The following is a 20,087-nucleotide window of genomic DNA, read 5'->3' as shown; positions in this document are numbered from 1 at the left end:
GGGTATTGCTGCCAGAGAGGAAGACCAAGTTGATCAGACTCGGGGAGATCCAGTCGTCGGCAGCGAGAGTTAAGAGTTAAGCAGTAGAGTCGATAGTTCTGTCAAAAATATGTCGCGTGGGCGATTCCGGATTAGGAAGGGGACACGCGACACGAGAGCGCTGAGACTAGACAGGTTCAAAGACTCTTGATTCCGTCTAGAGTACGCTACTGTAACGAGAGTACGAGGTCGGGTATAAATACGATACGTACGAGACGCCCGAGTAACAGGGATTACCGAGAAGTCGAGTCCATGAGTAATGACAGTCGGCGAACGCATGGTCCAGGTGATGGGAATGAGCAAGCAAGGAGTAGGAGTAAGTAAGCAAGAGGAACGGGATCAGATGGAGGAGGTACGAGGAGATGATGGGAGTAGGTACGGCGGGATGGAGCGAGAGCGAACGAGCGCCGGGCGCTACAGCGTCCGAGTCGGTGCCCGCGGAGCCCGGGACGGTGGTCGCGAGTCGCGAACGCACACCGACACCGGCCTGCTTCCTGCGCTCACGACGACCGTTGCGGGTGTCCGCCCCGCTCACTCATAGACTGTTTCTCTCATAATACCTGGCTTGCATATACCCTCTGTTCTAGACACGCAGCCTCGACCGCTCTTTCAGCATGTCGGTCGACTCGCAGAAGAAGGAGCTGAACGCCTTCTTCTCGTACTTCGCCACCTTCGACCTCGCACGCCCCGTCACGACCATCGCAGACCTGTCGGATGGCGCGGCGCTGTTCGAGATCCTCTCCATCGTGTGCGTGCTCAGCTCCCTCGACCGGACACGCTCACCCTGACCGCCGCGTCGCCCCCGCAGCGATGCGGAGTACTTCCGCCAGCCGGGGCGGCCGGCGGCCCAGCCCTCAGACAACTGGGTCCTGCGCTTCTCCGCGCTGAAGAAGCTCTACCGGCTGATGACCCAGTACTTCTCCGAGGTGCTGCACCAGCCGACGGGTGCGCTCGAGGTGCCCGACCTGCAGGCGATCGCGAAGGACTACAACGTGAACGCGACGCTCATCCTGTGCCGCCTGACGATCGCCATCGCCGTGCAGTGCGAGAACAACAAGGAGATCATCGAGCGCATCCAGAAGCTCACGGAGTCCGAGCAGCATGCGCTCATGCGGGTCATCGAGCAGGTGCGTGCCTTGTCTGTCTATTCGCAGAGCGCCTCGTCCGACATCGTCCTGGACAGACCATGACGAAAGTCCGGAGCTCTGCGGAAGCGGGGATGGAGGCGAGCATGACCGAGTGCGTGATTCGAGGACGCGTGCGCGAGCGTGCGGATGAGATTGACCCGGGTGCTCGCACAGAGACGACCACTACTACCAGATCCAGTCGGAACGGAGTCGGATACTCTCGGAGAAGGAGACGTTGGAGAAGGTGTATCAGTCCCTCTTGGAGGAGCACCGGACGCTGCAGACCAACTACGATGACGTCGTGTCGGAGAAGGACGATGCTCTCGCGCAGCTCAGGCAGGCGCAGCGCGAAGCTGATAGCAAGCGCGTCGACACCAGGGGAGATGCGATGATGCGGGGCGAGATTGACCGTCTGCGGGCAGACCTGTGAGTCTCGACTGGGGAGGTGGTTTCGCTACTAGGCAGCTGATACTGAAAGGAGGGATCTAGCCAGAAGAGCGAGGACAACCTTGCCATGGCGGAATCCGAGCTTGACAAGCAGACAGTGCTTGTGACCGAGCTCACTCGCAAAGTGGACGAGCTCCAAGTTACAGCAGATGAGGCTACCCGACTGAAGGACCAACTCGATGAGTGCGTACTTTGCAAATAACACTACTTTGATTATGATCTGACGTTTTCAATCAGATACCGGCATGCAGCTGACAAGCTCCAAAAGACGGAGAACGTCATGGAGAAGTACAAGAAGAAGTTGCAGGAGGCGGCGGACATGCGCCAGCAAGTCAAGGTAGCCTCGGTCCACTACTGCCTCTCCGTAGCCACTGAATACCTTGCAGGCACTAGAAAAGCAGAATGCAGACCTTGTGGATAAGAACGCCGCTCTTGAGGACGAATATCGGAAGGTTGCGGCGTTCAAGCCCCTCATGGAGTCGTACAAATCGCAGATTGCGGAACTAGAGACTAAAGCCTCCGCTCGCAGCAAGGAGATCGACGCGCTCAACTTCGAGCTCGCGCAAACTAAGAGCAAGCTCAAGGCCGCTCAGGAGGAGCGCGCGAAGGACTCCGAGACCCTCGAGCTCTACCAAGAGCGTGTGCGCGAGCTCGAGCTCACTTCGCAACGTCCAGTGGCCGCGTCGCGCGCACGATCACAGCCGGCAGATAGCGATCCTACAGGAAACATGACCGAGTTCACGGAGGCCGAACTGCTTGGCAATGAAGGAGCGGCCACAGATGTCGACGACGATGTTACGGGTCTCGGTGACGAGCTCGACACCGCGATCGCAGGCACGACCATGACGGACCTCAAGCTGCAGGTGCGAAAGCTCCAGCGCGAGCTCGAGGCCGTGCGCAAGAACGAAGCGGACGCCAGTCGCGTGCTCGTGCTGGAGAACCTACTAGACGACGCGAACCGCATGAAGGCGCGCTACGAGGCGGACTACTTGGCCGCGCATCGCGAGAAGCTCATGCTGCAGAACAATCTTGAGGAAATCAGGAGCGGGAAGTCGCTCGGCGATGGGTGCGTTCGCATACCGTTTCGTGCACGCTATGTGTCTGACATCGGTGCAGAGCGGAGGCGGCGATCGCTCTCCGTCAACGTCTCAATGAGACTGTAGACGAGCTGGACAAGCTCAAACAGGAGCATGCCGAGCTCGCAGTCAAGTTCGAGGCGATGAACAAGGAGCTCACCGTTGCGAAGTCCGACTGTATGCCATTTCCTCTCGCTTCAGTTCCTGGAGGGTCTTGTCTGACTGGAAGGGACAGTGACGCTCGTCAACCGCGATCAGCTTGACATTCTCAAGACCCTGCGCGAATCCGTCAACGAGGACAAGGCCGAACTCGAAGCCGAGCTCGACCGCCTCCGGACGCAGGTTAAGGAGCTCTCGGACAAGAACAAGATGCAGCTCGAACAGATCAACGGCCTGCTCCTCGAGAAGGTCAATCTCCAGAGCGAGGGTATCGACCAACGGGACCGGATGCTTCAACGCGAGCGTGCGATTGGGTGGGTCAAGCATGCCATCGGGTGACTGAAACGTTTGCTGAGTGTGCTGTAGCGATCTCCGCGCGTCTCTTTCCGGGAAAGACGTGCCCGAAGACATCAAGCAGCGCATGCTTGCCCTTCACGAAGAGAATGTCAGTCTCAAGGAGCAATACAAGACTGCTCAGGAGAAGCTTGTCAAAGCGAAGGCTGTACGTATCACACCACTCTACTGTGCACCCGCTTCAACCGCTCATATGCATGTCTCTGTAGTTCATTAAGCAGCAGGACAAACTGTTCAAGGAAGAGCACGCGAAAGCTGGCGGAACCATTCCTACGGTCAGTGTTCTCCTACAAGACAAAGTATTCATTCATATTCATGACAAACCAGGGGGCGTTCGAGGAAGCTGAGACCAGCTATCGCTCGCAAATCCGTATACTGGAAGATGACCTTGCCCGTCAGAAGGTGAGATGGTTACGGAACGTTCAGTTGATACTTGGAATACTGACGGGTGTTTGCAGCGCCTGCTCTCCGAGGCCACTAACCGTTACAGGAGAGAACAAGCTCTCATGCTCGGTGCCATCCACAATATGGGCATGCATACCACGAGAGATCAGCTTGGTTACGCAAAGCAGCAGTCCCAGCCTGGGCCAACCAGTTGGCTCAAGCAACAACGACAGAATGTGGGTTTGGACTGGTCTCAGGTTATCCGCCAAGCTCATCATATGCATCTTAGCTTGGTCCCATGCTTCGACGATGAAGAGCGTCCGGATTGATTCTTACGTTCGATCTCATTAACCCTACTGGAGACCCCATACCACACCACACTATCAACTCACACTTTGCCTGGCTTACATGCATGTATGTATCACATTCAGGACCGTCGCGATGGATCATCTTTCAATTTCGGGCAAGCTATGAGTGCAGTGGATCAGGTAGGTGGCACACAACCGTAGAATTAAACGAAGAATGTCTGGTATCCGAAGCCCAACCTTTCCTGATACGGGGGCTTCCATTCGTGCTGGACAGGTACTCAGTAACTTCCTCCTGCCAGAAGACGTGAGGCACTTACTAGCACGGTGAAGCCATCATGGTTCATATTCACATATGTCGGCTTGTGCTCCTTTGGGAAAGACAGACGAGGGCCTTGATAGGCAACATGCGGGATGGATGCCCGCAGCGTGCGGAAGCGGAAGCTGCTGGCGTCCTTCATGACTGTCAAGCTCCCGCTACTTTTCGGGTTGCTCTGAGCTGCCCTCGCAGCCCAAGGATTCAAATCAAAGATGACGATCTGCGCGGACCCGGCCCTCCATTTGTCGCGGATAAGCATAGGGAAACGAGACCCGCACGGGCTGAACACCGCGCGAGGGATGACTTCTGGTCCGGAAAGGTTCAGGAGCAGGCCGCCTTTGGGGCCCCACTCATGCCAGAATACGCGGTGATGCGACTCATCGCTGCCCCGTGCCGCCTGTATCTGTGCGCGAAACGTCGAGCCGGGAACGAGGAGGAGTGCGTTCGAGAGGTCTGTGGCGTAGATGGCGAAGCGTACTGCGACTACAGACAGCATGGGGTCCGGAATGAATGGGGCGTCCGGAGGGGGTGACGACGAATGGATCCTACTCCGCTCGTCGTGGTGGACGGAGCAACGGAACGCTCCGAGGGGGAGCTCCAAGGTCAGGAAGGGTTCGATGATTTCGCCAAGTACGTAGGCGGGGCCGTCCAAGCAGAAGACCTCCAAGACCTCCTGGCGGCCGGAGGTCACGAGTATATGTGATGTGTCCAGGAACGTGAAGGACACTTGGGGTCGGAAAGCGCGACGCTGGAGAGGAGCAATCCAATCGTCAGTACACAATCAACACAGGCCCAGTCATTGGCTTATGCTCACCCAGACAAGACGACTTGTGTGCCAGTCCCAAACTTCGACCTCGCGCCTCTGAGATGCAGGTATCCATACTAGCCATGCAACGTATTGCTGGTGTATTTGGACGAGCAAGGGGCGCCCTTGCTCAGACACGGTTCGAATGATCGGTCCCGCAGCATCTGCATGCCCCTCTCCAGATGTGATATTCAGGAAACTAGCCGTGACTTCCCTACATCAAGAGCCCGAGTTAGCTGTGTGTGCTCGTGTCACTGACATAGCACCCAAGCCTACCAAGTGTCGCTGGTAGCCTCCGAGATGATCAGTAAGTTCTGCGACATATCCATAGCCTCGATATGAGACTCCTGGCCGGCCTCGATGGACAGACAGTACGAGCAAAGGCTTAGGGCTGCTTGGACACGCAACGGCGTCCGGACATCCAGTTTGTAACCCCCAGGCCTGCGCATCGCATATAGGATGGTACCGTCAGACGTCAGCACCTGCACGCGTGCGTCGACTTCGAACCAGATGCTCTCGTCGCGCGAGAAGTGGCTACTATGCGAGCGTGCACGGTGCTCCCGCAGCTGCTCGAGGCGGTCTGTCAGGGTGATGTCGCTTGGTGGTCCGTCGACCATGCCAGTGACGGCGAGCTCTATTCGGTATTGGCTGCGCACATCGTGCTGGACGAGGCGCGATAAGGACATGCAGACCTAGTAAGCAAGTGTGATGAGCTGCGCTACAAGTGAAGGTCGATAGCAAGGGATGGAACCAGCACCTGCTTGCATATGAGAAGGTCATCCGGGTCGATGAGAGCGAGTACAAGCAAGAGGATGTCGTCAGGGAGCGCCAAGAGGGTGGAGGTCTGTGTCGCTCCCGGGAAGTGTGTCGCTTGGCCAGGAGAACCAAATCGCTCCAGCAAACCATTCACAACTTGGGAGAACCTCCTGGTACCGTGGTTGTTCGACATCTGTCTGGAGAGCGCCCGCTAGCAAGCAACAAGATTCTCGTGATCTGACACCCACAGATGGGCTGGGGTGAGGGTAATATACAGCTGTTGCGGCTTTTCGTCGCGGACTTATATATGACAGGGCCGCAACAAGAGGGGTGTCCAGAGACGACGAACACGCAGTCTGGGATGGCGATGTGGCAGGCCACGTCGGCGTTGACAGCGTGCGCAGGCTGCATATAGCAAGCAGCAACATCACCGCCGACAGCACGCCTTGTGACTCAGCTGTAGTGCGGCCTGTCTTCCTGTCTTCCTGTCTTCCGGTCGTTGTGATCAGCCATGACAGACGCAAGATAGGCGGAGCGTGTTACGCGGAAGGAACTTCCCCCAACACACGACGTTAATGGATAATGAAGATAAAGATGTGGTTCTAGTACAGCATGAGATACTCCATTACGTTGGGCGGGATCTGGCACACGACCAGGGGGGTACACGTAGTCCGATATAAATAAGAGGATGCAGGAGCAGGGCCATTACCAAGATCGTCACCGGTTGAACGACAGCAAGGACATGTCACCCAGTTTCCTGCGATCGCACACAATCGTTAGATGAGAGGCGGAGCGCGATGGCGGAATCAGGGAACATACCTCGGCTTGACAAGATGCCGGATGGTACCGAGGACACCAAGAAGAACGAGGAGAGAGGCGGCGGCAACGTAAGCCCAGCCGAGGAAGGGGTTTTTGCCACCGATCCAAGATACTGTCGAGATCACGATTGACTTCGTACCTTTGTAGGGACGCACAGGATAGTCTGCCAAGCAGGTCACGACGAGCCACTAGACATTGCGATAGACCAACGACGTACTGAGGTTGACAGCGATCTGGTAACGACCCTTGGGGAGCTTCTCGTTGTCATTCCGGCCCCAAAGTTTCGTGAAGGTGGGGAGACCGGCCGTGCGCATCCAGTTCTGGAAGTGCTCGTCGTTCTTCAAGTCCGGCGGAGGGTTGTCCTCCGTGTAGCCTTGGGGGTAGCGCTGGGCCCAATTGGGCGGCGGAACGATCTCCGAGAGTTGATAGTTGGGAGAGGTCGCATACTTCTTCGACTCGCCTGGCCAGGCGATACCCTTCTCAGACCAAGTGAAGGTCGTTGAAGTGTCCGAGGTCAACGTCAAGTTCGAGAACGTGTCTGCAACGCCAGGACAAAGTATCATGTGAGGATTGGTAAGGGCCGGATACGGGTTACGGGGTGAAGGACGCCCACTACGTCACCAAGACTCTTTTGACGGAGACGCACCATTGAATACTGAGTTCGCAATGAGCCCACATGGATACACGATCTTCCCGTTCGACACGTCCAAAGGCTTGCAATCACCGCCCTTGATTGTGCCGTAGCTGACATGGTCGCCACGGAGCTGGTTTGAGTTGAGACTCTTGACATACCGACGGTGGTTCTGGTAGAAGTTGCTGAGCTTGTAGTAGAGCAGCACGGGAGTCTGAATGTCCGCGGGCACATCAAACTGCAAGACGCATTGACGTGCAGAGACGTTCGAGACGCCGCTAGCGCCGCTCTGATCGAGGAAAGCGTACTGGGGTGTGGAGATAGGTGCGCCGGAGTCTGATGCACGGAGCTTGTAGGAGTACTTGGACGAGGGGATGTCGGTGAAGGTGAGGGAGGTGGAGGTATTAGAGGCGTTTTGGGATGTCAGGAGCTCGCAATCGGTGTAGTCCAAATCGATTTCTGTTATCTGTGTGTATGGAAGGAAGAATGATGAAGGACTGCCAGTTTTTCGAGTAGTGATGGAGGGTTCAGACGTACGAGGCCACTACCCCAGATCAGGAGCGCACCGATAGGTGCGAAGAGGATCCCGATAATGAAGAGTGTCGGGAGAACCGTGCGGGGGGTCAAAATAGGCTGCCAAGCCTTCAGTCGTTGCTGCTTGAAGGCGGTATCTGCAATGAGAGAAGCGATGCGTTAGACCTCCGTCTCTCACCATTCTTCAAACCGTTGCACGACACCTACTTGCCGGTCTCCGCCAACTACCCTTCTCCTTCTTGGCGCCCTCATCGTCACCACCCTTCTTGCGATTGAACAGACCCATGCAGGTGCAGGCAGAAACTAGCGTAGGAGCAGCGAAACTGGCTCAGCAACGAAGGTATGGAGGCCAGCCGAGAGGAGGAAGGGAAGGAGGTGGAGGAGCGGAAAGGCGTAGTCGGCCGGCGGTGCGACGAAGTCCGTCTCAGCCTTCCGCGCCCTCCTGGGCGCGTTCACGTAATCACGCTTGGCTACAGGCGCTCACACAATGGCATGGCTGCAAAACAACATGTCTCTTGAGGTCATCAACGGTCAGAAAGCTAGCAAATGGCGACCTGAACCTCTGGAATCCTGCTTCGGATTCTACATCAGGTATCTGTATATCGGCCATTTCTTTCAGCCCGCGTCAGCAACCCCTAATATCAGAGATCCAGCGACTCTTCCCACAACACACAATATCTGCAAGGGCTCACAACGTTGTCACGTCAGAACGACTCACGCCGAAACTCGTTAATCGACTCGGAGGTTGGGCTGATATAACAAGCTTAAACGGATACATGGACATGTATGTGGACGTTGTACTTGAGTCCAATAACTTTCTGTTGAACCATCACTCCAATATACAGGGCATGAGTACTTGCGAGCAGCATAGGATGCCCCACCCAGTTTCAGAGGACAATGCCTATCCATATATAAAACCTATGCCGTTGCTCAATATCACAGTTATCGGGCAGCTTTCAAGGTTTCCGAGCATCGGATACTACTGCTGTCCGTCAGCCTCTCTCCAGCTCACTCGGCTGGTCGGAGCAGGAACAGACGATCGGGGAGTACTTCTCGACCCACCATGCCTCGGCTCCAGCCATGTAAGCCTCCACCGAAGTGAGAGTTGTGCGCGCTTCATGTCAGCCATCCGGCCTCGAAGACACTCGGTCAGCCGCCAGGGCAAGGTGTATAAGAATCGCCCCCTTCCGCACTTCCTTCCTTACCACTCACCACCACCTTCCCCTACGCCTATCAGCCTTGGAGCCCCTCTCTCTTTTCCGAACACTTCACGTCTCATTCCATTCTCTCGCCGAGGCTCACAAAGACCCTCTTCATGCCTCTGCTGACCCTTATCTCGTTGTCCTCCTTCACCAGGATATAGAGCAATACAACCTCTGAGAACGGCCACTTTACAGAGCCGCCCGCCCATCGAGAGCAAGGTCATAAGGTGAGTACTGCAAGACGAGGTCTCACCAGGGTTCAAGAAGGTATCGCGTGCCGCCGCTGAGGAGGGATTAGATGCAGGTCGCAAGTAGGTGAGCACTGCAAGACGGGGTCTCACCAAGGTTCAAGAAGGATTCCGAGCCGATGCAGACGGTGGCACCAGCACGGTGCAGTCCTCCAACGCTGTAAAGGACAACGGTCTGAGAGACAAGGTGAGTACCGGAAGATAGGGTCTCACGAGGGTTCAAGATGCGTCCAAGAGCCGCCGCTGAGAACAGATGCTACACAGGATCTTCGCTATGACTCGCGCCTTGAAGGATGAGGGCCATCACAGGCAGTGAGTACTACAAGATAGAGTCTCACCAGGGTCAGGTAGGTCCCGAAGTTCCACCGCTGAGAACAGATGCCACACAGGAACCCACCAAAGCTGTCCCGGGACGACGGACGGTGCAACGAGGTGAGTACTGCAAGATGGGGTCTCACCAGGGTTCAAGATGTCTGCAAGAGTCGCCGCTGAGAACAGATACTACGCAGGATCTTTGCTATGCCTCGAGCCTTTCAAGTGAGTACTGCAAGATAGAGTCTCACCAGGGTTCAGGCAGGTCCCCAAGTGCCACCGCTGAGAACGGATGCTACACAGGAATACCGACCAAATTCATCCCCGGACGCAACGAGGTGAGTACTGCAAGATGGGGTCTCACCAGTGTTCAAGATCGTCTACAAGCGCCGTCGCTGAGAACAGATGTTTGATAGCACAGTGTATACTGTAACCCCGATGGACATAGGGCATTCCAGAGATGCTCAAAGGTGATTCCGCAATATGTGCTCTCACCAGGGCTCAACATGGCTTCGAAGCGCTGCTGCTGAAAACGAATACTATACAGGAGACTACCAAGGCCGTAATTACCCTCCGCTCAAGACACGTCCGAGAAGCTCGAGAAACGGCCTGATGTTCAAGGGGACTGCCTTCATATTGACGTCACAATTTCCGAACTCTGATCACGCTCGCACATTTCTGTACAAACCACGTTGGAGCAAAACATGTGTTACAGCACGACTGCATACTACCATGAACAATTGATGCTTCGTCCATCCAATATATACATCGTCGCACTTAGTCTAACTCTGGCGATATCGGTTCAATCATACAACCAAGACTTACTGATAGGAGGATTGGGGGATCAAACAGGAAATGGGGAAGAGGAAACGGGCCAGAAGAACGAGAATCGAGCATGAAATGCGCATGAGCAAAGGCGACTATGATATATGGCGGAGCGTGATGAGGAAAAGTACCTAGCATGCAAGAAGGGACTTGAATCCGAACGAGGAAATAAGTGGCTTTCATCGTAGGAACAAACAACCATGGTGTAGGAGATCGGCTGGCGCGGTCTCATGCGCCGCAAGGACCGCCTGCCGGATTAAGGGGGAAACATGCGCGGAAGATACTTTGCCGTGCAGGAGACACGGATACCTGCTCGAGAAAAGGGGTTGCCGATGTCGAGGGGGAACTAGACAAAAGATAGACAGAACTTCAATTGCAACCGCAAGCAAAAACCAGCGCATATCGGGAGGCGATGCAAAACCCACGAGAGCTTTGGGAAGAACGAGGGTGTCGAGTCCGTCACGAATGGGATGTAACCTGTTCATAGTGCTTCACAACCCGCCCAGGCTCGCGGGTCGCAACCTGACCGCGGTTACTGCCGCCTTAGATCTCCAGCGGCTCATGGGAACGCGCCTCGAAGCCGCCACGGTTGGTCTGACTCTCGCGGCGCTCGCGCCTCGACTCAAACCCACCGACGCCAGGTCCACGGGGTTGACGTACGACCCCGGTCGGGCTATCCATGCCGCCGCCCGCGCCGCTCAGGCCTGAGACACTAGCAGGGAGCGTAGGCACGGGAGGGATGCCATTCCCGCCGAACGCGCCGTTCCCAAAGAGTGCGGCAAAGCCAGGTGAGCGGCGGGACGGAGAGGCGATGGTCGCGTAGCCTTCACGAATGTTGCCGTTGGAGGAGCGCGTGGTGAGTCGGGGCGCCGCCTGCTGGAGACTCTTCATGTCAGGCATGGACTTCTTGACGCGGAGCGACTGCGCGGACATCGGAGATGTCGGCGACAAGTACGACGCAGGTGCGCGAGAAAGCGTCTGCCGGCCCGTCTGGTGGAAATGGCTCAGTCTTTGGTTAGCAACCGTCAATCATTGACACTTACGGGGTTGGGGTCGATGCGGGTCACAACAGCATAACGCTCATCGCCTTCTCCCACAGAGTAGTGGTAGACACCAAGCTTCTGCGCCACGAGGTGTACCACACGTCGCTGCTTTGCCGTCAAGGCCCGTGAGAACGCGAGCTCATCGCGCATGGGATCGTCCTTGAAGAGCAGGATGCGCGAGTAAATCTCGAGAGTCGACGGGTCGTTGAGGTCAAGCTCGTTGGAGGACTTCACACCACCACCAAGGCCGGGAGACACGGAGGGCAGTGGCGGGGAGGAGACGTTGAAGGACTGCGAGGTCGGCAGAGGAGGCATCTGAGGAGGAGAGTACTGCTGACTTTGATACACGTTGGAGGCTGAGAACGAGCGCTGGGGTGTGAACGGCGTCGACAGAACAGATCCGAACTCATCGTACGGTGACTGCTGATGTTGCTGCTGCATAGCGGCTTGCTCCTTCTCCAGCTGCATGGAGCGCATTCGACGGATCGCTTTCTCCCTCTCAATCCGCTCCTTCTCTCCTGCCTGGAGCACCTTCTTGTACTCAACGCGGAGCTTGCGTCCTTGCACATCGAACCCATTGAGCGCCGCGACGACGGCATCTGCATCAGACGCCTGCCGGAAATTAGCGAAGGCGAGCCCACGGAACTGGCCCGACTGGTCGAGATGATAGTTGAACGCATAAGGTGTTGGAATCGCCAGTGATGCCTACAGGTTCGGTCAGAATCACCGTTCTGATCCGCGAGGGAAACGAGAAGCGTGCTCACTATGATATCGAGCAGAGTCTCGCGTTTGACATTGAAGGGAATGTTCTTTATGACGATAGCGGTTGGTATGATTTCGTCGTCTCCCGCAGGTGTGCCGGGGGTGATTGGCGGCTGTGGTGCGTGCATGTGACTCAAGGGCGGGGAGCCTCCGGACGAGGACAGGTCGGAATTATTTGGGGGCGACAGAGAGCGATTGTCAGGGATGCCTGCCGAGTTGTCCAGCCATTGCTAGTTGTTACAACAGGGGCTCAGCAGTTGTCTATCGCAGTGGTGAGTTTGGATGGGACCTACGGATGGCAGTGCGGCACGAGAAGCCTTATTCTTGAGGGGGGACTGATTCATGCCGAGCGGATTGTACTGCGACTGGGCAGGGATAGGAGGAGACGTGGAGTAGTGGTACGGGGATCTACCATTACCACTCGAGTTGCCATCGTAGTCATAAGCATCATGAAGGCGTTGCTGAGAGGGCTGGGTGCCAAGGGAAAGGGTCGCGACTTGGGCAGCGATGTCTGGGGTAGAGGAGCTAGTCATGATGGATGAGGCGGATATAGCTGCGATGAATTAGTAAAGGATGATACAGGGCTGGTCGTGAAGATGACTCGTTAAGCGGAAACAGCGAGGGGGATAGGAGAAACAGAGGGAGTGGACAATGCACCAGACAGCGAAGATGGTCGTTGATGGAAAAAGTACGCCCGGTCAGACAGGCGCTCGCGGGTGTGAAACTCCCTTGTTCGCCCCGACACGAGGCCCCGGCCATGGTATTTCTTCAGCCCCCTAAGGGATGGTCTCCTGTCAGAATATCGGCACAACTGCCGCTAATCCAGAGGGAACGCACAACAGGCCTGGCATAACGACTTGCAGAGCGAGTGTTGCCACGACCAGCTTTCTGTCCGACAATCCTCGCAGATTGCGCCGGCTGCTCACATGTCCCGTTGTATCTTTACATACGCCTCAGCCCAGATTGCGCTAAGCTCGAGTGTGTATGCCCTCGCCACAAATGCAGGTGACCTGGTGTGTACCGCGGCATCTATGTATCTGTCCAACGTTCTGCCCAGTAAGTACATAGTGCCAGGCCGCGGCCGGCGGCTTGCGTGCGCACAGCTGAGCTGCGCACGGGGGTGAGAGCTCCCTCAGTATCCTCATACAGAGTCCTTCAAGTGCTATCGACGACGTTGTCGACAGCCCGCGCGAGCTTCGTGATCATCTCAAGCCCCAGCCTTGGACCGCAACATGCCTCTCCGGCGCCGGTCCATCGTATCCCATCCGGGAAACCTGTGCTGTCCACCGCGAGCGTGGGCTGCTTACAACAACCACTACAGTTGTGAGTCGAAGTGATATCAACGCTCTGGCGTCCGCCGCCCGTCCACTTCTCTCCCTTATACATGATCCTCCTGCCTCCAGACGGTCCTTCGCCTACCACCCAGCATGCTCCCTACTATCTGCCGCCCCCGGGTCCACCACCAGTACACTCACAGGCGCCAGTCCACGGTGCTGTAATATCACCCGAAGATGACGTCCAGCGGCTCTTCAACGTTTGCAAGGTCGGCCGAGGGAATGCGGAGCTGTTGCAAGAGGTGCTCGTGTATGCCAAACCTCAGGAGCTCAAAAATGACATCACAAAGGTACTGTATCTGTACTCATTGTGGCTGATTGTCCTCTGGAAGCCGATGTACGGACGCGCAGGAACTTGTAGGACGGGCTCGTGCATCTCATGAGTTGATAGGGTCGCAGATTCCATGGGCGACCACCGAAGCAGAGAAGTCGCGGCATGTAGCAAGATCAATAGTGCAGACCACGCAGGAGCAGCTGCTCGAGTCGTTGCTCGCTGCACACGGAGACCTCACCGAGTGTTTGAAGATGTATGAGGACCTCGAGCGCATCGCGATCGAGCAGGAGGCCGAGGAACGTCGGAAGACCGAACGCCTTGTACGTTCCAAAATGTGCTCGACGTGCTTCCTACCTCACAAACAGCGTACCATGGCTCAGATCGAAGCTCTGACTGCTGTTGCGGAATATGAAGCTTCTACAGAGGAGACCCCTCTCATCGATTGGGTCTTTTCCACTGGCGATTCCGAGCGTACAGGCAAGATCAATCCGCAGACCGCGACTCGAATATTCAGCGCTTCCAACCTGCCTCCAGACGCACTTGCAAGAATATGGGAGATTGCAAGCGTAGACAGCAAAGATGGTCTTCTGGATAGACAAGGTGTTGGAGTAGCGTTGCGGCTGATTGGGCATGCACAGAAGGGCGCGGTAGTGACTGAACGTTTGGTCAAGCGACGTAAGTTTTGATCGACATGTCCATATACGCGTCTGACACGCTGCTCAGCTGGCCCTCTCGCTGTGCTTGAAAATATCTCACCCGTCCCTTCCGAACCCGTTGCCGGCCCCTCATCAGGGATGATACTCGGTGCACTGCCGCCTCTTACTATGCATGACAAGGCTAAGTTCAAGAAGATATTCAAAGCCTCGGGTGCGCAAAACGGTTTCATGCCAGGTAAGGTTTCGTGAATGTCAATGTAAGTCTTGTACTCAAACTACGTGCAGGTCAACAAGCTAGAGAAGTGTTCATGAAATCGAAGCTTCCTCGGGAGACGTTGCAACAGATTTGGTACGCTGCGGTTCCCGTCTCCATGTCTACTCTGCATGCTCATGTCGTCTGTTCGTCAGGGCTTTGGCAGATGTACATCGCCGCGGTCTCCTTGATCTCACCGACTTTACTATCGCTATGTACCTCATTCAAGCGTTGATGACCGGCAAAATTTTCACGGTCCCCACTTCTCTACCTCAACACGTGTACGACGAGGCTGGGCGGCGGAGTCCGCAGCCTGTCTCGACCCCGAACCATGTTGACCTGCCACCTGCACCGCCATTACATCCTTTGAGGTCAACTGCTCCAGTCGCAGCGTCACCATTCGCGGATCCGCCTATGCGCACTCCGACAACATCGCCGTTTGCGGATCCGCCTCCCCGCCACCCATCGAGCAGGAATACACCCATTTCCACCTCCCAAGCGAACTCCTTGGGCTGGGAGATCTCGCCAGCGACTAAGGTTCAGGCTGACCATGTCTTTTCGACACTGGATCCAAGGAACAAGGGGCGCGTGAAAGGCGAGGCTGTGCGTGAATACATTCGCCAAGTCGGGCTGTCGTCAAATGCTATTGGTCGAATATGGTACGTGATACGCGACCTCGTCAAGGTAGTTCACCAAACGCGGCGCTGTTTTCAGGGATCTGGTCGACATCAATCGTAAGGGCTACCTCATTCGCGACGAATTCACGATGGCCATGCATCTCGTTAAAATGAGAAAGGACGGACAGCATCTACCGCACTCTCTTCCTCCTGGACTCCTCGCAGGATCACTCCCTGAAGAACATCATGACGCATATACAGGCATTGTTGCTGACGCGCCACAGTATCTTCAGCCCACGTCTCGACTGACATCACTGCACGCTTCATCGTGTAGCGAAGATAGGTCAAGACTCTCTGTTGCGTCTGCTGGCCCCTCAAATCTGCGCTCATCGAGGAGTTCGCCGCATCTTTCTACACTTGCTTCAATACAGCCCTTTGCCACGCCGTTACCCGCTCCCTCCACGCCGTTCCCAATGTCGCCTCTTCCACCGGGCGTAATGACTTACGTTCCATCTCAGCCGACGAACATCGAGCAATGGAACCTCAAGCCCGAGGAGCGAGCGAGGTATGATAGATACTTCGACCAGCTTGATACTCAGAGGAAGGGCTATCTCCTGTCCGATGTGGCCGTCCCATTCTTCGCCCGTGCCAAGCTGCCGAACGATGTCATGGCGACGATATGGTCAGTCCACTACCCTACCTGCCTTTGAGTATGGGAGCTGAAGTCCATTCCTACACAGGGACATGGCTGACTCGGAACACGACGGTCAGCTGACCCGAGAAGACTTCGCCGTGGCCATGCATCTCATCCGACAGAAACTTGCGGGCGCAGAGCTGCCGACGCCTACACCGGCCTTGACCTCCTCGCCTACAGCTCCATTATCTCGACCCGACTCCACCGCGACGCCTCCAAGACGAGCTAGTATGCCGAACCAAGGAGATACATTGTCGCGACATACGTCCGTGGGCCACCAGCCAATGCAGCCGATCGTACAGCCAGCTCCAGTTACACCGCCCGTCCAGCTCGACCCAACGACAGTGCGACTTCCAGACGACGTGGATGACGGGATTCGATCTGATACGCCTCCGCCTCCGTACGAACTCATTGCTCCAGATGCGACGTAGCACATAGAACAGACACTATTTTCCACACTACCTGGATTTCGCTTTTGGATAGGAGCGTCTGGCACACATTGTATAAGTACGACAGGATTCTGTCAGTGCATTCTGCCATGGGGTATATATTACACACATAATCTCTTCACATATGGTATGGTAACTTATGGGTCCTAATTTTTCCGTCTATCCATGATCGACCTGCATCCGACTCTCCAACAAAGGACAGGTCACAAGGCGGGGATAAAGGGCAGTTGATGCAACCTGGACGCGTACTTTACGTAAAAGCATAGAGCCTCAGAAAAACGAGGCAGGTGTTACAGCGCTGGCGCAGAAACGATTACGAGGCAGCTCGGATGAGCGCAGGGCTCTCTCCCTTTACGACCCCAGAGACGGCATTCAAAGTGCCTTGGACAGTGAGCGGGCGACATTGACGAAGGGAGCAAGGGAGGGACGCGTGGGCGGACACTGTTAACGTTGTTTGTGCCAAACAGGTGACGATGATCAACGGCGCGGCGCTGCGATCCAACTCGAAACAACCTCCACCACAAAACTCGCTCTCCCACAACATCATCCAAATACCCATGTTGGGCTCGCTCGCCGCCCCCAACAAGCCCTCGCCTGGCCAGCAACAGCAACAGCAGCAGCCTCAAGTTCCTCAGCAGCAGCAAGGCCCACAAGCGTCCGAAATTCCCCTTCCCCCGCAGAGCGGCCAAGACTACACGCTTTCCAGTGTCCTTCACTTTCTCCAGACCGAATGGCGGCGATACGAGCGCGACAGAAATGAGTGGGAGATTGAGAGGGCGGAGATGCGGGTGAGTCCTCGTCGTTGTATGCTATTGAGAGGGCCGTGTCCCTCATTGTGCGCTACCGCAAGGCTCGCATTGCTCTCCTCGAGGGCGAACGCCGTTCCTTTGACAATGTAAAGCTCGACTTGATGCGTCGCATCAAGATGCTTGAGTATGCTCTGAGGGTGGAACGGTACGTGCTGGTCGTCACTCCATACTGTGGCGCGACATTGACGTGTCGCGTCGCCAGCTCTAAGCAGCTCGCCCCGCCCGCTACGCAACCGGTCCCCCCAGCGAAGCTCGCGACGCTGCAGTCTCAGATTGCCCTTACGTCTCACAAGGATGACGCGAGCAGCGGCAGCTCGCCGCGCAGCGAGGGTACGTGTCATGGTCGCGCGACCGACCTCATGCAACATTGTTCATTTTGCCATAGATTCGCCATTGCCGCCGGATCGTATGTCTACGGGCTCGGTACCCAACGGCGCCGCCTCTGGCGGACCTCCCAGCCGTACACAGACGTGGATAAGCGGCACGGCTTGGACGGGGGTGAACCCGAATGCTGGAACGGTCGGCACCATGGGGAAGCCTCCTCCCGGCCGGGACCCGAAGAGCAGAGCGCGGAGTAGGGATTTCTTGAAGCAGTACGTGCTCCGCGTATCCTCCGCCAACGCTTCCTGAATCTCGTTTTCGCAGGTGCTTGCAAGAAGTCTCATATCTCACGTCCCCGCAAGCCATGAACCCTCTTCCCAACCGTCCGCTTCTTGCTAACTCCAACCTTCCCCTTCAACTGCCGAACGTTCCGCCTTTCGAGCCAATGGCGTTCAATGGGCGTCCACGTAAAGTTATGCCAGAAGTAGGCAAGGACTTCGCTATGCTCAATTTGATGTCCGGTGCTTTGACCGCGCCCGCTGCTCCGCAGACGAACCCCCTCGATCGTCCTGGCCTCGCTGGCCCCGGCGTGCTAGGACAGCAAGGAGGACAAATTCAGCCTGGCCTTGGACAGCAGGTCCAGCAGCAGCAACAGCAGCAACAAGCACAATCACAACAACAGTCGCAGCCTCAGCAGTATCCTGGGGAAACGAAAGATAGGGACGAGCCCGACCAACCGCTGTCGGACGATGGTGCTGACTGGAAGGAGAGGTTCCGGTTATCGCAGGAGGGCTCAGAGCAGGCTCGCCACCAGCTCAGCAGTACGATCAGCGGTGCTGGCGCATGGGAAAGGCGTGCACGGGAGGACGAGGATGATGGCAAGGACGAGGATGCGGAGGTAGACGATGACGACGCAAGCGTCATAAGCGAAGGCGAGAACACGAAGTCGTGGAAGGCGAAGAGGACACTCAGGAAGTCAGTCTTAGTCTCGTGATCAGCATTAGAGCGCATCCTCCTTGTGCCCCCAGAGACTAACTTATTCTGTAGTCACCTGGATGCTGTCCGTGCACTGGCGTTCCACCCGACGGAGCTCTGTCTCGCGAGCGCGGGCGACGACAGCACCGTCAAGATATGGCGGGTCGACGTCGCCAGTCTTGCGTCCTCTGCGTGCGTAGCACCCCAGCACGGAAACGTTCGTAGATCATTGGGCTGAGTTTAATCACAGATCACGACCGACGACTGAGGTTGAGCCTCAGCTCACGCTCCGCGGGCACTCAGCAGCGATTACCCGCTTGGTACACTCGCCCTCCAAGGGGCTTTTGTATTCCGCATCATTGGATTCCTCTATCCGCATTTGGGCGCTGCCTGCCCCGTCGCACACGACGTACGCGCCGTACGACTCCACGCGGGCACGGGGCGAGCTAATCGGCCACACGGACGCTGTGTGGGACTTGGCGCTCGCGCGCGACGAAAGTACGCTCATCAGTTGCGGTGCAGAGGGTCTTGTCAAAGTTTGGGATGTGTCGGGACCCTCCGGCGGTGGTTCGTTGAGGCTGTCGTGGTCATACAACGGTCTCGAGACACCGTCCGACTTAAGCCCCGAGGGCGATTTGCCCGGCGCCACGGCTGTGGAAGCCATCAAGACGGACCTGAAGAAGGTTGCCGTAGCATATCAAAACGCGGTGATCAAGATCTTCGATATCGAGAGTGGAAAGGAGTTGTCCAAGTTCCAGATCGATCCAGTTGAGGGTGGTGAGTGGCAGGTGGTTCTATGTAACACCGTCGACCGTATGCTGAGAGACAGGGGCAGACGACTCGATTTCTGCACAGGCCAACAGCATCGTGTCACATCCAACGATGCCGCTGCTCATCACCGGTCACGAGGACAAGCATATACGCATCTTCGACGCCATTACTGGTTGGTCAACGTCCGCCCAAATGAGCTTCGGAGCATCCGCTGACCCTCCCGCGCAGGCCAGTGCACGCACTCCATGCTCGCACACCTCGACGCCGTCACGTCATTGTCGATCGATGCAGCCGGCTTCGCCCTCGTGTCGGGCAGCCACGACTGCTCGGTGCGCTTCTGGGACATTCTCGGATCTCGAGCATGCATCCAGGAGAGCACAAGCCACCGCGAAAAGGCACGCGAGGGTGTGCTTGACGTCGAGTTCCACCCGTCGCTGCCCGTCATGGCGAGCGCAGGCGCCGATGGCGTCGTCAAGCTGTATGCTTCGTCCACGTCTTGAGACGAGAGTGTGCGTGAGCGCCTCGAGGGTTCCAGCTCGTCGCTGAGGCTGCGCCTTTCACAGGGATTGTGTTGGCACCCCGTCCGTTGTGGTTAATAGATCGCTCGTATGCTGGTTGGTATAGCTATAGCCCCTCCACGACGTCGCGTATGCCAGCCGTTTGTTTGTTCTGTTCCTGCTGTCCTGTACCTTCATATACCTCGCTACGACCCTTATGAGCGCAAATAATGGTATTGTTATGGAATGGAGCATCAACTTGTGCTTCGTATCAGAATGTTTCACAAAGG

General features: G+C 56.4%; 6 protein-coding genes across 6 annotated transcripts; 3 read left to right on the top strand and 3 right to left on the bottom strand.

The window, feature by feature from the left end:
- Positions 1 to 653: 653 nt before the first annotated feature.
- On the top strand, positions 654 to 3,915 carry DICSQDRAFT_58187 (HOOK-domain-containing protein; the record flags this gene model as incomplete). Its single annotated transcript, XM_007364470.1, has 13 exons — positions 654 to 787; positions 848 to 1,166; positions 1,223 to 1,307; positions 1,343 to 1,592; positions 1,656 to 1,796; positions 1,851 to 1,950; positions 2,000 to 2,679; positions 2,730 to 2,866; positions 2,925 to 3,162; positions 3,215 to 3,350; positions 3,412 to 3,477; positions 3,530 to 3,604; positions 3,661 to 3,915. The coding sequence occupies 13 exons, from the start codon at positions 654 to 656 to the stop codon at positions 3,913 to 3,915; spliced, it is 2,616 nt and encodes an 871-aa protein (XP_007364532.1).
- A 134-nt stretch (positions 3,916 to 4,049) lies between these two features.
- Positions 4,050 to 6,013, bottom strand: DICSQDRAFT_154348 (uncharacterized protein). The gene is made up of 5 exons (XM_007364469.1): positions 5,773 to 6,013; positions 5,292 to 5,707; positions 5,025 to 5,229; positions 4,212 to 4,958; positions 4,050 to 4,160 (listed from the first exon to the last, which is right to left on the bottom strand). Exons 1-5 carry the CDS (start codon positions 5,962 to 5,964, stop codon positions 4,098 to 4,100), a joined length of 1,623 nt encoding a protein of 540 aa, XP_007364531.1. The 5' UTR covers positions 5,965 to 6,013; the 3' UTR covers positions 4,050 to 4,097.
- A 475-nt stretch (positions 6,014 to 6,488) lies between these two features.
- DICSQDRAFT_58168 (transcription regulator) lies at positions 6,489 to 8,041 on the bottom strand (the record flags this gene model as incomplete). The annotated part of the gene is made up of 6 exons (XM_007364468.1): positions 6,489 to 6,528; positions 6,591 to 6,753; positions 6,808 to 7,128; positions 7,237 to 7,687; positions 7,759 to 7,892; positions 7,963 to 8,041. 6 exons carry the CDS (start codon positions 8,039 to 8,041, stop codon positions 6,489 to 6,491), a joined length of 1,188 nt encoding a protein of 395 aa, XP_007364530.1.
- A 2,844-nt stretch (positions 8,042 to 10,885) lies between these two features.
- DICSQDRAFT_58188 (uncharacterized protein) lies at positions 10,886 to 12,680 on the bottom strand (the record flags this gene model as incomplete). Its single annotated transcript, XM_007364467.1, has 4 exons — positions 10,886 to 11,332; positions 11,380 to 12,090; positions 12,150 to 12,377; positions 12,441 to 12,680. The coding sequence occupies 4 exons, from the start codon at positions 12,678 to 12,680 to the stop codon at positions 10,886 to 10,888; spliced, it is 1,626 nt and encodes a 541-aa protein (XP_007364529.1).
- Positions 12,681 to 13,531: 851 nt separating this feature from the next.
- Positions 13,532 to 16,559, top strand: DICSQDRAFT_179813 (EF-hand; the record flags this gene model as incomplete). Its single annotated transcript, XM_007364466.1, has 8 exons — positions 13,532 to 13,771; positions 13,833 to 14,075; positions 14,136 to 14,430; positions 14,479 to 14,646; positions 14,697 to 14,760; positions 14,820 to 15,323; positions 15,379 to 15,963; positions 16,022 to 16,559. The coding sequence occupies 8 exons, from the start codon at positions 13,532 to 13,534 to the stop codon at positions 16,404 to 16,406; spliced, it is 2,484 nt and encodes an 827-aa protein (XP_007364528.1). The 3' UTR covers positions 16,407 to 16,559.
- A 231-nt stretch (positions 16,560 to 16,790) lies between these two features.
- Positions 16,791 to 20,082, top strand: DICSQDRAFT_84185 (WD40 repeat-like protein). The gene is made up of 9 exons (XM_007364465.1): positions 16,791 to 17,212; positions 17,275 to 17,378; positions 17,436 to 17,563; positions 17,619 to 17,826; positions 17,879 to 18,529; positions 18,602 to 18,721; positions 18,780 to 19,306; positions 19,365 to 19,472; positions 19,529 to 20,082. The coding sequence occupies exons 1-9, from the start codon at positions 16,898 to 16,900 to the stop codon at positions 19,798 to 19,800; spliced, it is 2,433 nt and encodes an 810-aa protein (XP_007364527.1). The 5' UTR covers positions 16,791 to 16,897; the 3' UTR covers positions 19,801 to 20,082.
- The last annotated feature ends 5 nt before the right edge of the window (positions 20,083 to 20,087 follow it).

This window comes from Dichomitus squalens, assembly GCF_000275845.1.
Source record: "Dichomitus squalens LYAD-421 SS1 unplaced genomic scaffold DICSQscaffold_9, whole genome shotgun sequence".
NCBI lineage: Eukaryota > Fungi > Basidiomycota > Agaricomycetes > Polyporales > Polyporaceae > Dichomitus > Dichomitus squalens.
Note: the sequence above shows the minus strand (reverse complement) of the source record. Positions and strands in the feature narration are given on the sequence as shown.